Here is a 25,391-nt window from a genome sequence, read left to right on the forward strand (position 1 = left end):
GTCATAAAGAATATCAGGTGAGTAAGTGCGCTGAAGAAAGACTTCAAAGCAACAACTGCCAGTGACCTCAGAAGCACCAACTGTAGACGCAAAGGACAGCACTTTATTGTTCTTTTCTCTGAGAGGCCATGATTAACTGGTAAGAATTTCAGGCTACTCTTGGCGCCAAAGACAAGAATAAAGCAGCATCACACTGCAAAAACAAACTGCGTTTACAGGCTCGGCCTCCAGGGGGAGAAAGCTCCTGGAGGCATGCCTACAAAGCCGCAAAGCCTCCGGAGTCACTAGCTCAAAGTACAATAGTCGTTTGGCGAGAAGGTCGCCTTGACCGCTGGCAGCGAGCGCAGCCTCCCACAGCTGCAGCCAGCCCTCCAAAGCTACCCAACGCAGGAGACACAAAAAGCCAATGTTTCGCTCAGATCCATGTGTTTCTGTTCCCAAAACGCTGATCCACAAGTCAAGGCGCGCCAGCCCGGCCCAGATGCCCCTCCTTCTGCCACCCTTTTCGCTCCGGCCTGCCCGGGGTCCGCCCAGTGGAGGATCCAAAGGATAGATTAAACCGATGCTTCCAGCGCCTGTAACAATACCGAGAGTGGGTGGAGCGGGGAGGGAAAGCTAACCACTTCTGGTTAAGTTTCGTTTTTATTAAAAACTTCACGTGATTGCCCGACTCTTGACTCAGCGATTTCTCCAAACAGCCTCCTTTAATTTATTGGTTTGTCATCACCGCTTTCACCTTTTCTTGTACAGTCCTACCTATCAGTTTTGAACATTTAAGCGGAATTCTCCCATTCGATAAAAAGAACAAATGTCACCTGTTAAATTCATTTAACCAATTCATTTCAAGCCCGTGAAATGATAAGAGTTTTAAATAATCACGACACAGTCTCCTCCCTTATTCCCCATGGAAGCAACGGCTACACATTTTCTTAGGAGCATCATCAGGGTTTTTTTCACTCTTCTACCTCAGTTCTGGATTATTATAGACCCATTCTTAGGCAAATGGGAGAACTAGATAAAGACTTGATAAACAGTTCTCCTGGAATTTTCTCTCCCTCCCCCACAGATACACCCCAATAGCGACATTTCTGAAAAGTTTTGTGCGAATTGAATTTTTAGAACTCAAACCTTGATTTTTTTTGCTTTATTTTAATCTTTATAATAAAAACAATACACACTCATTATAGAAAATGTGGACAATCAGACAATTCAAAAGACAAAAAGGAAATTATTTATAATCTCAACATTCGGAAACAATCCCTGCTAGTAATTTGGTGTCTTTTCTTCCAGTCTTTTTATTATGGATTTTTAAAAACCATTTTAACTCTACAATTTTGTTTCTAACTTCTTTTCCCTCATTACAGTGTTAGCATTTTCCCACTATATTAAGAACATAACTTTTAATGACCGTTTAATAGTCCATTGTATGAATGTAACATGCATCACTTAATCCTCCATTTGAGGACATTCAGGTTCAGTATTTTCAATTGTGCAAACTATTTAAAATAACTCTGTGGTAAATTCTTTCTGTGAAGCGGGACATCCTTTGAAATGCGAATAGCCACTCCCAGATCCAATCTATTTTTATAAGTGCAGGGTTGGATAACTTTTCCCTTCTTCCCTTCTAGGCTATTTGGCTGGTCTAATAATTAAATCAACATAAAACAGATTAACAGGAGAAAAACAAATTTAATTACATACATACGATAGCCCCCCAAAGACATGAAGACTCTGTGGCAGTCAGGCAATTGAGGCTTATGTACCATCCTGAGCTTATGTACCATCCTGAGCTAAGGTTGAGGTCTGGGGCTTCAAAGGGGAGGAAGACAATTCACAGAAAGATGAGAAGAGCAAATGTTTGGTAAACATATGTTTGCCCTGCCATGAAGGTAAGTCTTTCTGATATAGAAAAGGTATCTGTGGTAATAGCTCTCTTCCTGGTACAGGCCCCCTATCTAAGTTCTTTCAGGAAGTTAAGGGGGGTAAAAAGCTTTTCCTGAGTCTGCTGGGTCTTAATTGCCTCCAGCTCAAGACAATCTACATGCCAAAGTGGCACATTTTGGGGAGGCGTGTTCTGCTTCCTTTCATAAGTTTTTGAGTTCTCATTTATTGAGTTTGCTTAAGGTAAAGCACACCTCAACTTTTTTCTTTAAAGTTTGGGAGTCGTTTGAGGTTCTCCTACAAATGTTTGAAAAATCCCCAAAACTATTGTTCTAAACATCTTTTGTGTTTTTTCTGAAGTGCTTCAACCCCCTATATATCTGTAAGTACCTAGATCAGTGAGAGGAATGATTTAATTACCTTTTCGCTCATCTCTTTCCACTGAGTGGAGGAGAGACATGTGGAGAGAATGGGCAACCACTAGAACAGCAATTAAGGTTGGGGAGGAGGGGGAAAAAGGGACTGAGCACCCCGGGACTAGAGGGAAGTAAGAGTATACGTGCCCCCGAGTGCTTACACCCCAGCCAGTCAAAATGAAATCAAACCTAGGTGCAATATTAGGCCAATTCGAAGTCACACAATGTCTTATTCTTTTGTAGCCCTAGCCCTCCCCCAGGATCTGCTCTAGCATTAGCATAGAAAAGAGAATAAATTCATTCATTCAACAAGTTACTGAGTATCTAGTATGTACCAGGCACTGTTCTTGGTGCTTAGGAGACATCAGTGAAAGTAAAAGACACGAATCCCTGCACTTTGTGTCATTAGCATTTTAAGAGGGAAAACAGCCCCTAAATAATAAACAGAATAATAAATAAATTCTATTTTATGTTAAGAGGAGATAAGTGCTATGCAAAAATGAGCAGGAAAAGGGAATTTGAAAGTGTGTGTGTGTGTGCGTGTGTGTGTTTCAGTATCATATAGGGTAGTCTGGGTAGGCCTCATTAAGAAAGTGACAGGTAAGCAAAGACTTGGAGGAAGTGAGAGAGTTAGCCATCTGGATATCTGAGGGACGAATGTTCCAGACAGAGAAAACAGCAAGTAGAAAGGCCCTGGAGGGGGCAGCTAACATGGATGGGGAGCAGCAAAGCTTATTACTTAAATGAGTCAATGGCTACATATGCGATTACAAAGCAAGATGTTAGCAAATATGAAAAAACCCTACCCATACCGCAAATTGAAGGTACGAGTGCTTGAGCAACTGCTGGGTTGGAAAGAAGTTATCAGATGAAGATGGTTCTAGGTAGGCTTCCTGGAACTTGAGTGGTGGAAGGGAGGGGAGGATGGAGAGGACATATAAAATGGAGCCAGGGCCTCAAACTGCCCCATCATCATTGCCCAGACTTGCAGGTGTCGAAAGGGCTAGATGAGAAACCTAAGTCTTGAGACCATTGAAAACTGGCATGTGCTCTTATTCTGGGACTTTTAAGTGGCAAAGGAAGCAAACGAACCAACCAAAAAACAAAAACAAGAAACTACATTTTCCATGAAAATCTTATAAATCCCAACTTCAGGGGCAAAATGGGACCCACCTCTTCTTCCCCAACACCTGCTAGTCTTTCATATAGGAGTTGTATTAGTTTTCTATTGCTGCTTTAATAGATTACTCCAAACTTGGTGGCTTAAAACAACACAAATTTATCATCTTACAGTGCTGGAGGTCAGAAGTCCTAAAATCAAGGTGTCAGCAGGGCTGCGTTCCTTCTGGAGGCTCTAAGGGAGAAGCCGTTTCCTTGCCTTTTCTAGTTTATATAGGCTGCCCGCATTCCCTATCTTGTGGTCCTTTTCCTTTTATATCACTGTCTTGTATTTTTATTCATTGTAAATTCCCTCCTCTAGCAACTATTGAGGCACAAGGAATTTCAGAAAGCTGTGGGATCCAAGTTGATGGAGGGCTTACAGTTCATCTTATCTAACTTTTATTCCAATGCTGAAACTCATTCTACATTTTCTGGACAAATGCTCATTCAGCTTCTCTTTAAACACCTACGGTGACTCGGAACAAGTCACTATGAGTTACTACTCTTTAAGGTCTTATTGTTAGAAACTCTTCCTTCCTACTCAACTGAATCCTGGCTCCTTGTAACTGCAAACTAATCTTTCTCTTTTCTCTCTGGAGCTCCATAAAATGCCGTCTTCCCTCTTCCCTATGTTCAACCTATCGGTATTTGAGGACCGCTATCCTGCTAAGACTTCTGTTCTTCAGCCTGAGCATGTTCCCGTGGGGAGATTTCCCAGTTCCCCTCCATTCTGGTCTCCCTTTCCTGGAGGCTCTCTAGTTTAATGTTCTGAAAATGTGGTACCCAGAACTGGATATGTGACTCTGGGGCAGAGTCCACTGGGATACCACCTCCTTTGACTCAAGCTTTCTACCCAAGTGGCCCAAGCTTGACTTTGCACCTTTTTAAAAAAAAAAAAAAAAAGAGTCACACTGTTGACTCATATTGAGTTTGTCAGTGATAAGAACCTGCAGATCTTTTTCACATGAGTTTTCACTAAGTATGGTCTCTTCCATCCAGTACTTGTGAAATAGACTAAAAAAAGCTAAAACCAGTCTTTATATTTATCTCTGTTTAGTTTCATCTCACTGGTTTGGACTCACTGTTCTAGCCTGTTCCACGTAATTGGAAATCTTGATGCATTTGAATCTGGATCATCAGAATAGCTCAACGGCCCTCCTAGATTTGGATAGTTTGCAAAGTTTATGCTTGCTTTATTTTCAGGAAAGCATCCCTGTCATGTAAAACATGATTTTCTTTTTCTTTTCCACCCTTACACTCACTTCTTAATGCATTGGAAATTAGCATTGTCCTTCAGTGTGACTCATCAGTTTAACACTGAACAAATCTTGGTTTTTTTCCCTTTTTTTGCTGAGGAAGATTCGCTCTGAGCTAACATCCACTGCCAATCTTCCTCTTTTTGTATGTGAGCTGCTGCCACAGCATGGCCACTGACAGACAAGTGGTGCAGGTCTGTGTCTAGGAACTGAACCTGGGCTGCCAAAGCAGAGCACACTGGACTTAACCACTAAGCCACCGGGGCTGGCACAGTTTTTTTTTTCCTTTCTTTAGAGCAGATAACTATAACTGTTTTTCCTATATCTGACTTATAATAGCTACAGATTAATTTTCTGTCAAAAGTATATTTATAAACAAGTAGAAAATGGACCACAGAATTTTCTAGATATAATTTCACTTAGACCACAGTTTCTGAAAATGTAGCCAACATACCACATACATCTGAATCACTTGGCTATTTTCTAAAACTGCAGATCATGGGCCAAAACTAGACTCTTAGATTCTCTGATAGTGAGGCTCAGAAATATCATTTGATATAAACCACAGGTTACTCTTATGGACACTAGAGTTTAAGAACCCTGCTTCAGGACTTCAACACAGTGATCTATAGCAGTGGGTCTCAACCCTGGCTGTACATCAGAATCACCTGCAGACCTCTTAAAACCTCTGATGTCCAGACCACACTTTGTATTAAGTCACAATATCTGGGGGTGGGACCCTGGCATCTGAATGGTTAAAAAAAAGTTTCCCAGGTGATTCTATTGTGCAGCCATTATTGAGAAACACTGATTTATATGTTCCACAGTATGGATTTGAGGGTTAAATAATATTTAACAACTTGTCAAATCTCAAAAAACCCTTTGAGCTCATAAAATGTCACCTGTTTATTTTGGACTTTGAATTACAGGTTTCCCCAGCAATCGGAAAGCTCACTTTACGCCACATCACTTTTACAAAAGACCTACATTACTACTTGTTTTTGTTAACTGAAAGAAATCCGAAGAGGACTTTTGCTTTCAGGAAAAAAGGCGAAAAGTGAAAATAGCGTTCAGGGTTTGTTCTGCAGATATAAGTATTACAGAGGCTAAGCAGTCAAGCATGCTGTCGTATGTCAAGCCTTCCACATCAGCCACATCAGCCACAGCAGACACGACCCTCGACCTTCGACATGGAGGCAGGCAGACATAGAAGAAGGTGTGGCCATTAGTGACCTGCCTGCCCTGATGGATTCAGATGATGATATGTTAATAGATGACCCTCTTCCTCCCTCTCCTACACTCCCAACCTCCGACAACTCGGCCTAACACACCATCACCACCACCACCTCTCAGCCTTCCAGCGGGCTCGCTGTCTTCCCGATTCCGGTAAGTGAAACTACACTATACACACGTTATTTCTACTTTACACAGGCTGTGTATTTATCATATCATCCCTGCTTTACTATATGTTAGTCTTATTGTAGGGTTTATGTGTTATTTGGTATGATTTGGTAGGTTATTTTTGGGGTCTGGGAATGCTCAAAAATTGTTCCTATATAAATGAATGGTAACTGCTTCTTTGCTTTACGCCATTTCAGCTTACAAAAGCTTTCATGGGAATGCTCTACTTTCAGATAGCGGGGGAAACCTGTACTTGTCCTCGAGAGAAAACAAACCTATCATTGTGAGGAGAGACATGAGGTGCCTCTTATTTAGCACTAAAAGTTCCAGTAGTAATTGCCATCATTGTTTGTCAGACAAGTACGGTTGGTGACCACTGTAAGCGCAGCACAGTGTCAGGCACTCCCAGCAGTGCTGGAGATAAATAAGCTAGTAGAAGGCCTGTTCCCCAAGGAACTTAGTCTAGTTGGAGAGTCAAAATGAACCTGAGAGAAGCTAGAGTGAAAATTTAAACAAAACCTCATTATAATGAAGTACTGAGCTGTAGGACACATGTTAAATGCTAGTTCAGAAGCTCAGCAGAGAAGGAGGTTGATGAGCTCTGTAGGTAGGGTTTGAGTTGCATCTTGAAACCCAGGATTTGAATTGACGGTGGAGCAAATGGACAGCTTCCTGAATGAAGGATGTTAGTTCAGATGACTTCAAGTGCAAGCAACCAAGTTCCCCAACTAACAGTGACTTAAGTTTATAGGGACACTTATTATCCCACTTAACAAAAAGTTTGGAGGTGGGCAGTTCCAGGGTTTGTGTAGCGACTCAACAATATCATCAATATTTTTGTCTTTTTGCTCTAACATCCTCAGTGCAACAGTGATATTTCCCCCTCATGGTTCCAAGATGGCTGCCACAGCACCAAACATCACATCCTAACTCTAGTATCTCAAGCAAAGAGGTTAATGGAGCCCTTTTCCACATTCATCTCTTTTTAAGAAAGGAAAAATCTCTCCCTGAGTCTCCCTCAGAGTTGTTCTCATGTCTTATTAGCCAGAACTAGATCACTTGGTTACCCCTATATCCATCAGTAGCAAAGACTAGCATGACTGGCTTAAAGCAACTGTGCTTCACCTCTTGGAGCTGAGTACATTGTCACCTGTAACATGATCAAGGTTCTGTCACTAAGGAAGTAGGAGAAATGACTCGGACAGGCAACAAGCTGCGTCTGCCACAGATATAATGTGAATGAAAACTTATGCAGCAACAAGGAGACCAGCCAAGGTAAAGCAGAGAATGCACAATGTGAAAATAAGATTGGCTCGGTAGAGAGAAACTAGATTGTGAGGGCCTTAAAAGCCAAGCAGAAAAATCTAGATTTAATAGAGTAGGAAAGAGAGAGCTATTGAAGGGTTTTGAGTAGGAGGAGGATGTGTTAAAAGCAATATTTGAGGAAGAACAATGTGACATTGGTGTGTAGGATGGATCGGAATCAAAGAGACCAGTTAGACAATGAGGGCCTGGTCTAGGGTGGGTATAGAGCGCTAAGGATGTATTCAACAGAAATAGTAAAAGAAAAATCAATAGAGTGGTGAGTGGCTAGTTTGGAGTATGGAGGAGCTGGATTAAAGATAATGTCAAGACATTGAGGAGAATGTCTATACATCTTTCTAAGGACAAAGGAAATTGGGAAGGACACCTGTCTTGGGGAACAAGAGAAATAATGAGTTTCGTTTAGGATATATTAAGTTTGAGGTGATGGTGAGCTATTTGAGTGCATATGTTCAACAGGCAGATGGATTTTCAGAGATTAGAAATAGCACAATAGTGTAATGGCTAGGAACATGGACACTGGAGCTAGACTGCTAGAGTTTGAAGCCTGGCTCTACCACTTAATAGACGTGTGACCATGGGCAATGCTATGGATTGAATGTTTGTGTCCCCCCCCCAATTCATATGTTGAAGCCCTAATGCCCAGTGTGATGATGTTTGGAGGTGGGGCCTTTGGGAGGTGATTAGGTCATGAGAGTGGAGCCCTCATGAATGGGATCAATGCCCTTATAAGAAGAGACGAGAGAGAGGATCTCTCTGACACAGCAAGGACGTGGCTATCTGTAAACCAGGAAGAGGGTTCTCACCAGACACTGAATCTGCCAACACCTTGATCTTGGACTTCTCAGCCTCCAGAATTATGAGAAATAAATGTTGTTTAAACCACTCAATTTATGGAAATTTGTTATAGCAGCCTGAACTGACAAAGACAGGCAAGTTATTTAAACTTCCTGTGGTTCAGTTTCCTCATCTGTAAAATAGAGATAATAGTACCTACTTTATAGAGTTGTTGCGAGAATTACGTGAGACAACACACGTACAAGGCTTATAACAGTCCCTTGCATATAGGATGTGCCAGCTATTGTTACTTTTTCGGTCTCATCAGGTTAGAGGTGATCCTAGAGGCCTGGTACAGATGTGATTTTTGAGTGTTTTCATTTGTGCTGCTATTTTTAGAGCAAAATGCACCAGAATCTTTCATTATCAGAAAGGCCCATCTTGGAAACCAAGAAACTTCTTAGGATTTTAGACTGTTACAGCTGAAACTGGCCATGGCGATTTTCTAGTCCAACATTTCTTGTAATTTTTTAGCCACAGAATGCCGTGTTCTCAAACAAAATTTCATACAAAAACTCATGCTCTAAAACAGAGAAAACTGGATCCATTCTGGTTGGTGTGGGGTGAAACGCAGGATGTCCTGCCCACCCAATCTCTTCCTCGCCTGCTCTGAGATACCTCCCCGGAACCCAAGGACTCCATGCAACACACTTTGAGTAATGTAGTTCAAACCCTTAGACAGTGGAGGAAAGTGTGAGTAAGTGGCCAAAGAGATTAAGTGGCCTGAAAAGGTCACAGAGTGAGTAGTGGCCAAACCGGGATAAGAAACCAGCCACCCTGGCTTTCAGAAATCACTATGTCTGAGAGAAAGGATGGGGAAATATGGATGGAAAGAAACGGATGGAATCAAGCGAAGTGTACTTATTTTTCTTGACTTCTATTAAATCCCTAATGAAGGGGTTGGCCAGATGGACCATCTTCCTTAAAGCACATTGTAAAGCCAGCAAGTACTTATGTGAACAGTCAGCCAGAAAAGGGAACAAATAACATCTGGAAGAGTGAAGTTGCTAGGAAACTTACACGTATCAATTCATATGAGTACTAAGGTCTCCTTCTAATAAATTCTGTACCAGAACTGAGCAGGGCCCTCAGTGTTTTTCTGACCTTTCTCACTGACATGAAACTTTAATGAAGGGGCCTTTCTAGAGCACAAGGTTTGAGCCAACTGAGAATAGAGCACTAGACAAGAAATACAGAGGTAAGAGCTATATTCCGAGCTGTGCTGTCTACTTGGGCAAGTAACTTGACTTCCCTGGGCAAAATGAACGGGTTGAAGCAGACAAGGGTTCTTCTGATTTTAAAGTGTGTCCTTTATTATTATTATTATTATTATTTTTGTGAGGAAGATCAGCCCTGAGCTAACATCCACGCTAATCCTCCTCTTCTTGCTGAGGAAGACCGGCTCTGAGCTAACGTCTGTTGCCAATCTTCCTCCTTTTGTTTTCCCCCGCCGAAGCCCCAGTAGATAGTTGTATGTCATAGTTGCACATCCTTCTAGTTGCTGTATGTGGGACGCGGCCTCAGCATGGCCAGAGAAGCGGTGCGTCGGTGCACGCCCGGGATCCGAACCTGGGCCGCCAGTAGCGGAGCACGCGCACTTAACCGCTAGGCCACGGGGCCGGCCCCAGTGCTCTTCTGATTTTAAAATGTGTGTCATTCCATATCAAAAGTCTGCAACAAGGGCTGCCATCTTATGCCAAAGAGCTAGCTGTAGCCTTCTCAGTTTCACGTGCAGAGTCAGGTTGTTGTCATCATCAATAGTGTCATAAAGGGGAGGTAAGAATTTCTGAATCTGGACTCTCTCCTCCAAACCCCTACTGCAAAGGAAGAGAACAATATGACACTACTTCCCAAGCAATACATCATTTCACAGTTTCCCGGGTCATAATGTCCTGAAATCACTCTCCTTCATAATCTATTGAGTTGAAAGAGAATGTGGGGATTACAGTGGAGAGATAAGTAAGGCTGGCGTGCAAGTGTGTGTGTGTGTGTGTGTGTGTGTGTGTGTGTGTGTGTGTGTATGTGAGACAGAGAGAGAGAGAGAGGGAGGGAGAGACAGAGACAGAGAAAGACTCAAAAAGAAAGAGAGAGAGAAAGAGAGACATATGGACGAGGAGAAAGTGGTGGAAGGGGAAGTCAGAAGTTTGTCAACGGTCAGCTGGCTGGTCTAGTGGAAAGAAGGCATATATCCTCTGCCACTTTCCCTGATGTGACACAGAGGGAAAACAACTGGGAAATATTCTGCTGGGGAGACCATTCCGCCAGCTCAGGTCATATGGTCTCCAAAAGCCAGAACCTATTTTTTGCTCTGCCATTCATTCATGAATTCCATAAACATTTACTGAGCACTTACTATGAGAATAGATTGGTGAAAAAAATGGCCATGTTCTCTGCCCTAAAGAAGCTCCCAGGCTACTCTGGGGTCTGGGCCAGTGAGCAGACAATTACAGTGTGATGAAAGCCCTGATGAGGGAAGTCCAGGGTATTAGAGGAGAACATTGGTGAAACCCCCCTAATTCAGCGTTGGCTGGTTAAAGAAGGTTTCTTTGAGAAAGTCACGTCACCTGAAAGAGAAGCAGAAGCCAGTTTGGTGTTGGAGGAGGTGGGAGGAAAAAGAATGTTCTAGGCAGAAGTAGGACTACAGATTATTTTAATTTTCTTCTTTGTGCTTAGCAGTGTTTTACAAATGTTCTTCAGTGGACATATATTACATTTCTATAGAAAGAATTTTAAAATATGAAGGACAGCAACAGCCCTCCCTTAATCAGTGAGCACCAGTGAGAACTTCTTTGGGTCTGTGACACACTGACAGGAAGAGAAAGGAACACTACAATCACTGCTACTAATAACAGCAATGAAGATATTTGTTGAGTGCTTACTACGTGTCAGTGTTTCCCACATACCTCATTTAATCCTTACAATAATCTTACACGATTGGTACTACCATTATCATCTCCATTTTATGGATGAGGAAACTGAGGCCCAGAGGTCACACAATTAGTAAGTGGTAAAGGCAGGAATCAACTTGAGGCAGTCCAGTGCCAGAGCCCTGGCTCTTAACTACTACACTGTTCTGCCCCTCTTTAAATGATTAAAGTGATACAGGAGACCAATTAGTGTTTTAACTTTGCCCTCTTCTAAGAAGCAACTTCTTGGCATCAGCTGACTATGTCCTTGTCTCCTCTAAGTCAGAGGGGTGGGGCAGAGGAGAGTCTTCATTTGTGTGTGGAGTGGGAGATCAGATGCACGAAGAGCATGAAGTGACTTTCCTAAGGTTGCATGATCATTTGATGGCTGAGTGGGTTCCAGAAATCCACTTCAGCATCACAGCTGCTGGACCCCACTTTGCTCTGGCCGCACCAGCAATGCTTATCCAGTGGCAAGTTTCCAATCTTCAAAACATGGACATTAGGTCTAAATGGTTTATTAAAATTCCCTTATATTAATGGTGCTGTTCTGTGATGCAATTCCTACGTCAACCACACGATGATGCTGCAGGCAGATCTAGGTGTTTTGGGATTTGAGGAGGGGTTTAAGAATCTGTATTTCTATGAATTATGGTACAGCTACACAATTACGGGTTATGCAGCCACTTAAAACAATGAGGTAAAGCTATCTGACTTTTAAGGAACATCTTCAAGACATGCCACTGAGAAAAGCAAATTACTAAACAATATACAGAGCATGCTCATATTTGTCTAATTAAAAAAAAGAATATAAATATATATGCAGGTACACTCATAATGTTTTTCCCAAGAGTATAAAAAAAGAGACTGTTAACAGTTATTACTTTGAGGAGTGGGACTGGGGTCCAGCGATGCTTCCTTTTGATTTTATACCTTTTTAAATTATTTGATTTTTTAAATGATTTGCATTCATTAATTTAAAAATCATTATTACAAAAACAAACCAATTGCTGTAAAAATTTAAATACTGTAGAAGTTAATGAAAGTCCCTCTCCTTCACCTCTTAACTCCATTCCCCGGAGGACAGGTGACCACGGATTTGAGTTTGGGACCTCGTTACTCAGAGTGTGGTTTCCAGAACAGCAACATCGGGATCATCTGGGAGGTTGCCAGAAATGCAGATTCTCGTGCCCTACCCCAGACCTGCTCAAACTCCATAGTGGGGCCAAGTAATCTGTGTTTTAAAAAGCCCTTTCGATGATTTTGATGCACGCTCAAAGTTGAGAACCATTTCGTTTTAGCAGGTTAGACCAGATCCTATAGGCGGAGGTCGAGAAGAATCCTGCTGGGGAAAACTGATAACTCAAAATGGCACGTCTCCATTCACCCAGCAAGCTCTAGCTCCAGGGCAGCCCCTGGAGCCCACTGTGACCTCTCTGTTGGGGTTGAGCAATGACCATACTGTCGCAGTTTGGAGGCATTATCCAGAAAAGGTGGACATGCTAGAGGGAGAAGAGAAAAAAGAGTGTAGGAGAAACCAAAAGGAGAATGAGTAGGGAAAGGAAAAATGGCAGAGAGAGAACGCAAATAAAAAAAAAATCATGAGATGGCAAGTAGATGACAGTAATACCTCAGGGCCACTCATTCTTTCATTTAATAAGCATTTATCATTTTTCCATTCTAAACCTCTGCATTGTTATGTCCATTTCCTTCCTCTGACTCACAGATTTCATTGTCTATCATTTACCAAATCTGATCGGGTCATTATTTCTCACACCATTCAGCATGTTCACATTTAGGGAAGTTTTTGCCAGTGATTCCCTGCTCCCTGGCCAAAAAGTCACGAGCTCTCAAAGCTGCTCAAAAGAATTGTAATCTACCTATGGTGGCGGGAGCTGGGTGGTGGAGGGGGTGGGTGAGGAGTTTTGCGCACTGGAGAGGTATGAGGAGGTATGGTAGGAGAGGAAGTGCACAGAAAAGTACTCTGGATGCAGCAGATGTGAGGCTCAGATCGGAGGGGATCTCACGGAGTTCCTCAAACATTGCCCTAGTCTCACATACACGTCTGTGTCGACCACAGAAGAGCCTGGTGCGAGCTCCTTCAGCTGGGCAGAGGTAATGGGAGACAGTGCACACAAAAGGGAGTAGTTCTCACAGTGTTTGGGGGAAAACAAATAATTGTGAGTATGGAAGCTCAAACCAAACAAAGGTTAGAGAATTTTTAGCCTATTTATTCTGACAAAATACTCACTGTTTACCTACCACTTCCAAAACATTGTTCTGTCTCATGAAGGTGCCTGTCCCAGTCAAGGAACCAGATTTGTTTTTGTCTGGGGAAAAGGCTGTGATGGGGGAGTTTAGCTTATAAGGCAGCTCATGTCTCACTGGGCTCCAGTTTTTTATTTGATGACGTCTGCAAGAGGTTAAGGGCAACAATTTATTAAACCTGATATTTGACTAGCTAGCATTTACTCTTATAGAATCCTAGAATAGTAAAACTGGGGCCACCTTAGATCATCTCTGGCCTATTAATATTGCCTTGGAGAGTTCTGAGAAAAATGCAATGCCCAGGCCCCACTCCATACCAACTGAATCAGAATCTCAAGGGGTGGGACCAAGGGGTATCTCTAGTTTTAAAGCCCCACAGTGATTCCAATGTGCATCCAGGATTGAGAAACAGCTCTAGTCTCACTATTTTATTTTACAGATAAAGACACAGAAGCTCAAAGAGATGAAGCGACTCGCCCAAGGTCACGCTGCTTGTAAGTGGTATCTCACACCCAACTCTACTGACTGCCAATCCAATGTTCTTTCCACTATGCTCTTTTGTCTCTTCTTCTAGAATTTAGGGTTTTGCTGAACATTAAAGTTATGCAATTTACAGTTGAGGGAGAAGGGACAGAGTCCATCAGTAAGCATTGGTGGGGCGGCTTCTGAGAGCTCAATTCAATCATTGGTTCTCCAGGACACAGCTCCTGCCAAGTCTTATTGATGGCGGGGCAGTCAAGTAACCTTCTTTTGCTAAAGGCAGTGCTGAATACTGTAGTGTACGTAGTTCCTCATAGAGCAAGTCACTTGCTCATGACTCAGTTTCACCCATGATGGAAGACATTCACCAATAAGTGTTCTCACTTTCAGGAATTAATCACATTAAAGCAAATAATAGTGAGGGTAGATCAGTGGTGCTTAATATTGAGCGGGGGAGGGTGTTAGAGGGAGGAGTCACGGGTCCCATTAGAACTAGTAAAAGCTATAAACTTCCCCAGAAAAATACACGTACATAATTGTTGCATGTAATTTGTGGGGATTCACAGCCATCAACCCCCCAAGTTCTTCCATTGACCCCAGATTAAGATCTGGACTAGATGATTTTGAAGCTCTATTTTAGTGTTTCTCAAAATGTGGTGCAGGGACCATAGGAATCAGAATCACTTGGGGTACTTGTTAAAAAAATAAAAACAGATTCCTAGGACTGCCATAGACCTACTGTTTCAGAATCTCTGAGGAATGAGGTACAGGAATCTGTATGTTATTAAAAATCCTCAGATGATTCGTTTAGAAACAAACATTTGAGAATCAGTGCTTTATCCCAACTTGAGATTTTTATAGTTTTGAATGCTTTCATTTGTTGAATATTTTAGGGTTCATCTGTTCAGCTGTCAAGTATACCAAATAGTATGTTTAGTATGAACTCATTAAAGAATATTTACATGTGTATATGCATAGGAAAAACAAATGGAAGGATGGATAGATAGATAACAGTGTCTCTCTCTGGGTAGTAGGAAAATGAACACTCTGGGTTTTTTTCCCTTTATCTTTCTATTTTATTTCTCTCTTTCTCATTTTTTTTCTTTCTGTATTTAAAGAAGACTCTTCCTCTTTATGAGTTCAGTTTCCCCATCTGAAAAACAGGGTGTTGTAACTAGATGAACTTTATGGCCACATCGTGCTCTGGCGGTCAGTGACTCTGTACTACCCCCTAGCTCTCTTGTCCATGTAATGGCATGAACTGCATAGGTAATAATAGTGTTTGGAGAATAATCATGTATTGTTTTCGTATGTATTACGTTGTAATGCCTAGCAACCATTTGTATTCCAACAAAATTATTCTCTTCTTCCTCAAGGAGTCGGAACTGAAGTTATATCTGCTATCTACATCCCCCTAAACTCATCCTTTCTCTGTAGCCTTACAGAGAAAAGGCCGTCCGCGCATATCTCCTAGGAGCGGAAGGGTGAATGTGAACCAAAAAGCCAGGGCGTGGTCGCCCCGCCCACCGAACCTTACAGCACCACCCCTCTCGCTGCTTTCAAGCGCAGAGATTGGCTGAAGACAAGAAAGAGCCACGCCCCTAGTCTTATGACCCGCGCTCAAGCTCCTATTCCTGGCTTTCGCATCGTTGTGGTCGGTGGTCGGCGGAGCTCCTGCACCAGTTCCGGGAGCCTTTTCCCTGGTGTTGCTGCTCTTGTTGCTGCCGCCGCCGCCGCCGCCGCCTGTTCTGCGGGATCATGGTGTGCTTCCGCCTCACCCCGGTTCCGGGCTCGGGGCTCGTTCTGCTCTTCCTCGTCCTGGGTGAGTTATCGGGCCCGCCTGCCTAGTCCCTCATCCTGGCCCGGGGGCGCCCCGTTCAAAGGCCACAACCCGAAAGACTGGTTCGCGGGGAGGGCGTTGAGAGGCTGAACGGCTGACACTGGGCGGCGGCGCTTGGCCCGGGGAGGCGACCTAGAAAAGGCCTGACCAAGGGATGGCGGGGAAGAAGGGCCCGTGAGAGTAAGAAGGGGCAAGTAAGGAGGGTGGTCGCCGAGGGAGTAGGTAGGGAAGAGTGAGGAGTGGAGCAGATCGGGGTAGAAAGAGTAACTTGGGGAAGATACTAAGGAGTGAGCGTAGGAGGGCGGTACGTGCAGATTCTGGGGTGGCAGAGACAATTAGGAGAGTCCTGGTTTCTAGGATCAGGGAAGTGTTTTGAAGATGGTGGACAACTATGGGGCGAGAGAGAAAAATTGGGAGGGGAAGAGACTGCCTGCGTGGAGAAGCTCGGGGGAAGGGAAGGGCAGATATGATAGTAGAGTCTGAGGGGCAATGAGAGCGTTGGGGGCTTTTGTGGGGAGGAATTTGAGGCTGTGGAGGAATGGTGATTAAAGAGATGAGGAATGATGCTGGATTTGAGTTTGGTAGTTGGAGTTTTGAGGGGAAAGAGACTGAAGGCGGCTGGGGCAATTTCCAGGCGAGAAAACTCGGACCCAGCCTCTGGAGACTAAAGGGATGAGGGGGAACTTTGGTGGGGAGTGAATATCTGATTTGGAGGTGTTGAAGATGTCGGTTTTCTTCCAGTTTTGTTACTTCCTCCCAGCCAGACCCTGACAAAAAAAATCCCCAGATGCTTCGGTTGTGTGGGCCTCCCAGATGTGAGGTTTTCGAGGTGGTGTATCTGAGTCTTGTATACCGCCTCTTGGCTTTCAGAAGCTCATTTTCTTCGCCCGTATTACACAACTGGCCTATTATTTCGTTTCTGGAGGAGGAGGGTAGGTTACTTCCTAAGGATTGGGTTGGCACTGGGTCCTAAGAATGGCTAGATGAGTGTTGGATGCTTGTGCTTCCCCCCCTGCCCCCACATAAGCAATGGGTCCCTGAGGGCTTTAATGCTTGAAAGGTGAACTTTGACCAGAATGTCTCTTCCTGACCAGATTCATCCTATGCTTGTTGATACCCACTGACACTTGCTGTTTGTGACCTAATAAAAGAACAGAAGGAACAGACCCAGATGGGAGTGGAGAGGAAATAGATATAAGGGGCCTGAGAAGGCAGTGACAGGTGTATATTTTGTAATTCACATTTGCGTAGAATAAAATCAGCACCCTAGAACAGTGGATTCTTAACCAGGGGACATTTGGCAATATCTGGATACAGTTTTGGTTGTCACAACTGGGCATTGCTTTTGGCATCTAGTGGGTAGAGGCCAGAGATGCTTCTAAACATCCTGCAATGCAAAGGGCACCCCCCCACACATACAACAAAGAATTAGCCACCTCAAAATGTCAATAGTGCCACAGTTGAGAAATCTTGCTCCAGAGCCATAGCATTGGAAGGGTTCTTGATGATCTAATCTAGTGATTCTCAAGGATCTTTTCGGGGAGTCTGTCAAATCAAAACTATTTCCAGAATAATACTGAGAAGTTATTTGTCTTTCACTCGCGTCCTCTTACCAGTGGACAGTGGAGTTTTCCAGAGGCTACATAATGTGTGATGACGTCACCGCTCTGATGGCTCTGATGTTGTGTTTTATTCACTTCTCAGCTTTCATTTCTGATGTGGCAAATACCAGTAGATATAACTCACATAAACCAAAGCTCTTTGAGGTTCTCAGTGGATAAGAGTAAGGGGTCCTGACACCAGAACGTTTGAGAGTCCCTGATCTAGTCCAGCTGTCTGCACAGTGCAGGAAACTTCTGTAGCCCTTCTGAAAGGGGGCCATGGAGACTCTGCTCCAACACAATTTGAAGCCTTAACCCTAGTGTGAAGCACTTACTGAGGGCCGTGCGACCCTGAGAGGATTGTTTAGAACGAAAAGCACCTTATCAGTGACTAGAACACATCTGACCAAGGCATCTGTTAACCAGTAGTTCACTGCCAATTGAATCTGCAGAAACACAACACTATTATTGTTTAGAGAAAGTGAAAAAAAATAATAGTTGTCCTAACTTGTTGGCTTTCGTGTCAGTAAAGTTTTTTTTGTTTTTTAATGAAAGCTTTTTTGTTTTGTTTTTACAAAAGCAATGCTTGCTCATTGCAGAAAATAAACAGGCAAAAAGAAGCACATAAAAGAACCCATCAGCTCATCTGCGAGTTTGCCATTTATTGATTGGGACTAACTAGATTCATCCGCTTGGAAGATTTCCAAGATTGATTCCCTCCACTTCCAAGTTCAGAGCGGGATTTGGAGGAGTAAAGGTTAATAACGTGCCTAGATCAGATTTTTAAAAGGAACCAGGATAAAATAGAAACGATCTCTTCCATACAGCTGCTTTTTCTGACAGCTGTTGGTTCAGTGTGGAGCTCAGACTCCTTCCATGTGGCTTTCTCTCTTAAGAATTTAGGAGGTCTCCAGTTGCTTGGTGGATTTTGCCCGTTACTTTTATATGTCAAAATGGATACCAAGAATAGGTGTTTGAGAACTCAATACATATTTGTAAAGTACCTCTTGTGAATCTCGTGCTGTTCCTGGGCACTGCAGAGGGTACCAGTGAAGGAGGATCTGTCCTGAACTTATAGTCTCGTTAGCATGAGTGCTCTAGCTGTGCCAGTTTCACTTCGTAACTTTCTCTCTCTATCCCAGCTCTACTGGTAACTTTTTAAAAATTGCTGCTTTAGAGTAAGTATAGAAAAGAATTCTTAGAGTCTATGTATGGGTCTTTTTCACAGAGATTAAATTATGCTGATATTTATTTGAATGAACTATAACTGACTAGAGAACTTTCTGGAGAAAAGCTATATGATTTTCTGAAGAAAAGCCATATAGAGGCATTATAAAGAGAGTAGTGGATGAAAATCCTTTCCTAGCATCATTGCCTCACTATGTTCCCATTGTGATATCATACATTTCAGAATTCTTCTATGGTTAGTGATTCTTATAACTAGTTTCACGTCTGGTTTTTATAGGGTTGAGGCTTTTCTGGGTGGGAAAAGACCCATATAAATATCCTGAGTGTGTACTTCACTGGTTGGAGCCCCTCTCTCGCACAAATGTTTATTGAATGCCTGCTGTGTCCTAGCCACTACTCTAGGTGAAAGGGCTGACTAGAGGGCCCTGCTCTCATGGAGCTTACATTTTAGTGGGGGGAGACAGCTCCACAGGTAAATAATGTAATTTCAGATCGTGGTAAGCACTGTGAAGAAAATGAAGCAGGTAATGAGGAAGAATGAGCAAGTGATAGGATTGGGTGAGGGGGGGTGACTCTCCTTGACAGTATGTGGTCAGAAGGCCTTCCATTGTTGTGGGACATTCGAGCAGAGACCTGTGGGTTGGAATGAGGCCAGCCAGGTGACCATCTGGAGGAATAGAAGTAAATCTTGTCTTTTCCAATCTGTTAGGTTATTAGGCTAGCCTATTTTCCACTCTTCTTTTTCTTTACAGTACTAGTCAAGTCTCCCCTGTGGTCTTAGTCTCTGAGAGTGGAGACTGTCTTGTGTACTGTTAATTCCAGTTGCCTACCTAGTGCAGGGCCTGGTACCTGGTTAACCCTCAGTACATTTTTATTGACGGTATTCGCTGGCATTGAGGATATGGTGGTGAACTAAACCGACCTGGTCTCCTTATTCTTCTCTGAACCTTAAATTATGTTTTGCAAGAAGCCTTTTTGTGTCTTTGGATTGAGAACTTCAAGATCGGTGCTGAGCAGTACAGATAATTATACATCAATTTACTGAAGTATAACGCTATATAATAATGCTAGTAATACCTGTACCCTTTCAGATATACTTACATAGTAGTGAAGGTTAACATGGAAAACTAGGAAGTCCTTGGTGAGAAGGAGAATAAGGTTTTCACAAATAACTAATCTCTCTCCTTTTGGAGGTGATCTAAAAGAGAGAAAGTATGCATTGAAATTTTTCTGTAGCCTTACCACATCTTGTTAAACTGATAACTTTGATTTCAAGGTTCTGCTAAAATTATTCTGTTTATAATAGAGATACTTGAAAGGGCAGGCTTATAATTCATCCATTAATCATTGGTTATCACATCTGATAGGATTATAGATATTCAAATGTTTCCCATAAGAGCAGCTTTCTTCTCCTGTGTCCTTCGCTGGAATTTGTGATCAAGGATTATTTCACAGCACTGTAGCTGATTTAAGTGATCATCGATGCAGGAAGGCTGCTCTTCCTCTTGTAGTGACAAAAGCATTCCCATTGTAATTTCATATGAAAGTGATCAAGGGTCTCCTCAGATCCAAAAGTGTACTTTATAAGTACTGTTGGTATCCTGCTGTGCATTGCAAATGAATTCTGGAGGTATGCCAAACACCACTCAGCAATAAGTACTTTCCATTAGTTGAATAATGTTGAATCTTATTTCCTTACCCACTCTCTGACCGTAAAAAAATGAAATTATTTTTTAGCTTACAATTATATTATTACTGTTTTTTTTTTAAAGAGCTTTACCAGAAATCGAGAGTATGGGCAACTGAATGTGGTGATTGTACCCATATTAGGAATTGTAAATGAGGAACAGTTAATCTGACTTAGCAAACGTATGAATAGAGAAGAAAGAGTAAATAGGTGTTGTATGCTTATGTCCTGTTTTTTTTAAGACCCTTTGCTCAACATCATTCTGAATTGATGAGTTTGAGGACAAGAGTCCATACCTTAGTATGATGAAAGGTAACATACACCTAAAATTTGGGAAGGATCTCTTTAGGTGCTGTGTTTACTAGAAGAGAAGCTTGTAAGCTGGAATCTCTAACTTGCTTGGCAAAGTTCTCTTAGCTCCACAGGGTTTACATACTTTTGAAGAACCTATTCGAGAAATACATACTACGATTCGAAGCAAGGTTCACGTGCCCAGAGTCTCACAGCCAGTGAATTGGACTGCCTGATTTAAATTCTGCCTCTTCAACTCCAGGGATGGGGTTCTTAATTGCCTCATTATATTGCCTCTTAGACCATTGTTTGTTTTTTATTGGTTTTGTTTTACCACCAGTAAATTGGTTTTGTTTACGAACCTCCCTATCTTGTTTACGAATGTCTATTTTTCAGCTACATTGGGTCAGATAGACTTGTAAAAACCTAGCCATTTTTTGCAGTATCTCATGCTTGGAGAAATGAATTCTGAATTCTGAAAGAACCTATAAATGATCTCTTTGGAAATAAGATTGAGAGGGTATTTGAATTTGAGAAAGTTGATTTTGAGGCACGCCTTTTTCTTTGGAGAATAAACTCTCAGCTTTATAATTGCACACTCTGGGATATATTCAGCTGTGGCTTTTAAATGTCGTAAAGCCTTTTAAACAAAAATGGTTTGGCTATTCTAAAATCAAGCACAGCAATAAGGATGGAAATGGCTTGCCAGAAGTTTTTGACCAAAGTGTAAATGTTTCAACTATAAACTTACCTTATGGGAAAAGCATTATTCCTAGCTTGAAGTCCATGTCAAAATTTCTTGAGAAAACTGACATGGGGATTGACAGAGTATCCAGAAGACTGATAGGCTAGGTTCGTGATTTGGAAGAGCTAAAAGATTGGCCTTCCTGTATTATTATTCCTATATTAAGCCACATTTCAGGTCCTTATCGCAGGGTATTTTACCTTGATATAGTCAATCAGTAATTATTGAGACTGTAGTATGTGTTTCACACTACTAGGAATGATAGGAGACAAAGGAAAAGTAATAGTCATGGTCTCTTCTGCCATGACACCCATGATGGATGATATTCATAAAAATGACACACTTCTAGGGGCTGTGGCATAGATAAGATCTTCTGTTTAAGGCAGCCTATTGGAATTCAAATGAGCGACAGAGACATTATCAAAAGGGAATCGTGAATCTATCCATATGTATCATTCATTCACAGACTTTGGTACTTTTTTATTAGTTAACAAATTACTTGCTGTATACTATAATTTACCATGGCACATCAGTTTGTTGCAAAGTGACAGTTGAAAACTACTGTTTTGGAGCTTATGACAATAGGGAAGACAGGATTTACAGGCATAAAATAACTGAATAATTCAGGATAGTATAAAATATACTGAAAAGTGGGGACATGCACTGTGAATGCTGCTGGAGGGCTTTCATAGTCAAGGAAATCTTCATGGAGAAAATGGCTGCTGAAAAATGGATGGCATATCAATCCAGGTTCTTAATTGTAAGCAACAGAAATAAAATCTGATCAATTTTAAGCAGAAAAGGAACTTATTATTATTAAAAAGATATCGGAACATGCATACCCTTTGACCTCACAATTTCATTCCTAGATATATACCCAACAGACCCACATACACATGTGTTCACTGATGTGTCCATTTTGCAATAGAACCAAACTGGAAACTATGCAAATGCCCATCACCAGTAGCATAGATAAGTGGTGGAGTATTCACCCCGTAATAGAAAGCTGTACATACAGAGTGAGAATGGACCAACTGCAATTACACACAACAACCTGGGTGAATCTCACAAACAGTATTGACTGAAAGAAGCCAGACACAAAGAAAGCATAGTGAATGATTCCATTTAGAGCAAGTTGAAAAACAGGTGAAACTAATCTATACTGATAGCAGTCAGGATAGTGGTTGCCCTTGTGAGGGAAATAGTAACTGGAAGGGGGAACAAGGGGACTTCCTGGAATGTTCTGTTTCTTGACACACGTGGGTTCAGTTTATGAAAATTCTTTGAGCTGTACACTTAATGTTATGTAAAGTTTTCCCTTCCGTATGTTATGCTGTGCATTTTCTGATCAATGTTACACATCAATAAAATTTTACTTATTAAAAATATATTAGGTAACTCAGAATTACTGGAGCTCCTAGCTGTATATCCCAAAGCCTGGTTCAATACCTCAGATCACACTACTGAACCGCACTACCACTGCCAAGCATTGAATTGCAGTTTATACCACTGGCCACTGCCACTACTAGCTCTGCTGGCCTTGTTCCCTAGGAGCTTGATCCTGCTGTAGCTGCTTCCACCTGAGGGTGATAGTTCCATTCCTGGCTCCATTCTGCTCCTCTCCTATTCAAAATCTGGGGTGGAGGCCTTTGTTAGGCGGAGCCTAGCACAAATGCCCATCCTTGCTGCAAGGCAGGCTGGGAAAGCAAGTATCTAGCATTTTCAGCTTTTATAGTGGGTGGTTATACCTGCCAGAAATTATAAGAAAGGCAGGGTGGGAGGGAGGATATTTCAGATTTTGGGCAGCCAAAAAGAGAGTGAAACCCTTCCTGAGGTTGAACATTTAGGTCAGTAGAAGAAAGTAGATTTCAAATGTTAGGAACAATAGAAGCCTAGGGGTAGAGGTTGACTAGAGCTTGGCATTTGAGTCCAGTGGAACAAGTTTAACCAGATCAAAGGGTGTGTTCTGGGAAGATGGTTTGAGAGAAGTTGAAAGGACTAAGATGGGACAAGATTAAGGATTACTTTGAAAGTCAGGCAGAGGATTTAAATTTAATATGGGAATTTTGGGGCTAGTAAAAATTTTTGAACAAGAAAGTGTCCTGGGAGGAAGAGGTATTTAAGGACCATTAAGGCAGCTAAGAGGTGTCTGTGGTAATTGAGTGGGGTGGTGGATTGGGAGTAGAAATAAAAGGCTAAGATTAGATTTAAGAGAGAATTTGAAGGAAAAAATCAATAGGACTTCAAGAAGAGAATGAAGTATAAGCTAATTCCTAAACTTTTGAGCCTGAGTGACTGTATGTGGTCCTGCCTTTCATTTAGAGCTAGAGAGGCTGAGAAGGTTGGGAGGAAGTAGACGAATGAATTTCAGTTTGGGAATTGTTGAGTTTGAGATGATATGTATTTGAGTAAGAGTGGTCCCTGTGCAGTTGGAGATATAAACGGGGAAGCAAAGTAAGCTGTGTGAAAGGAAAAGCTCTCACAGGGAGAGAGGTTCTGATGGGACTGGAACAGAATGTGCTGGAGCCCTCAGGGCATTTCTCAGTTCTCATTTATAGGTTGGTGGGTAGACTGTTTTGAATTTAATGTAGTGCAAAATTGGAACCACAACCTGTGCGTTCTACTTCATAAAGCTTCAGTTCTCCCACCTCGGCACACATGGATACTATTATTATTTTATGCTGTTTTCTTTTTTTTTTTTTTTTTTGGTGAGGAAGATTGGCCCTGAGCTAACATCTGTTGCCAATCCTTCTCTTTTCGCTTGAGGTAGATTGGCCCTGAGCTAACATCTGTGCCAGTCTTCCTCTATTTTGTATGTGGGATGCTGCCACAGCATGGCTTAACAAGCAGTGTGTAGGTGCGTGCCTGGGATCCGAACCTGAGAACCCCCGGGCCTGCTGAGGCGGAGAACGTGAATTTAACCACTATGCCACCACGCTGGCCCCTTATGCTGTTTTCTTTCTGTTACTCTAATATCTTTGGAAAGGAAATGATAAATACACATGAGACTTTTCTTGGTTATTTCTAATAGCTTTGAATACAAGGAGAATACGTTAAAGCTGGGGACTTTAAACAAGACTGAGAGAGACAGCATATACAAAGCAGGTCTCCAGTTGATTAGAAAAATTGTAAGCTAGAGTTCTCAGCACCACTACAGGGCAGCCTTGGATCAGGGATGACAGCTCCACTCCATATTGTACTTAGTAAAGAATAGCTGTAAAACCTACTTAGCCCTCACAAGGTCTTTTTGAGCCTGAGCCCCTACATTTAGGCAGTGTTAGTAACCACAAGCTTTAGCATAATGTTCAGACTTGGCAAGGCAGCCCGGTCTCCCGAGCATGACGGCAGGCTTTTGTGTACAGCTTGAAAGCTGTTGCTGAGGCATGCCTTCTTGGTATTCCTCTTGAGACTTTATTCTCTATAGTCTATAGCACGTCCTTACTTGTAGATGATGCTGGATTGCTCAGATATCATTAAAGGATCTGCAGCTATCCTAACAGGAAACAGCTCACCTCTGGGGTAATGTGTGAGACAGTGAAGAAAATCCTTAGATGGTAGCCCATCGTTTATGGCTGCTGGTGTGTTTTCTGGCATATAGTGTTTTGAGTCCTCGGGCTCTTCAGTTTACGAGGTAATGTCCCTGTGTTTATTCTGATCTTTTTCACTAGGTTAAACACAGGGAAAAAGATCAGAATCAAGTTAGCCGAATTCTCTGCCTAAAAAGGTAGCCAGTTGACAACGTAGGAAGTGACTTTGATCCATGTCAAAAGATTCATCAGCCTTTCTAATCAATTGGATTTTAAAATGAAACAAAATGATGAACGTTGCATTTATAAAAATTGACCTTTTGCTTATGGATCTAACAACTTTGCAACTTTGGTCACATGGTACACATGCTAAGAACTATCCCACACCTTCACATCAGGAAAAAAAACAGATGCCAGGACATCCGTGTGTCATAGGTCTTGTAGCTTGTGTCAGGATTTAAAGCAACAAGACCATAGAACATCAAATCTATCATTATTTTTTTTTATAATTTTATTTATTTATTTTTCCCCCAAAGCCCCAGTAGATAGTTGTATGTCATAGTTGCACATCCTTCTAGTTGCT

General features: G+C 42.1%; 1 protein-coding gene across 3 annotated transcripts in view; it reads left to right on the forward strand.

Annotated features, from left to right (window-relative positions):
• Positions 1 to 15,557: 15,557 nt before the first annotated feature.
• LAMP2 (lysosome associated membrane protein 2) overlaps positions 15,558 to 25,391 on the forward strand; it is a 35,376-nt gene continuing 25,542 nt past the window's right edge. Inside the window, exon 1 of one of the 3 annotated variants that reach the window (XM_087426679.1) lies at positions 15,558 to 15,751. In XM_087426679.1, coding sequence (XP_087282805.1) covers positions 15,688 to 15,751 — 64 coding nt within the window. In that variant the 5' untranslated portion in view covers positions 15,558 to 15,687. The remainder of the gene's footprint in view (positions 15,752 to 25,391) is intronic. The other 2 variants (XM_087426678.1, XM_004437333.3) reach the window with 2 other exon arrangements.

This window comes from Ceratotherium simum, chromosome X, assembly GCF_057802395.1.
Source record: "Ceratotherium simum simum isolate JZ-2026a chromosome X, ASM5780239v1, whole genome shotgun sequence".
NCBI lineage: Eukaryota > Metazoa > Chordata > Mammalia > Perissodactyla > Rhinocerotidae > Ceratotherium > Ceratotherium simum.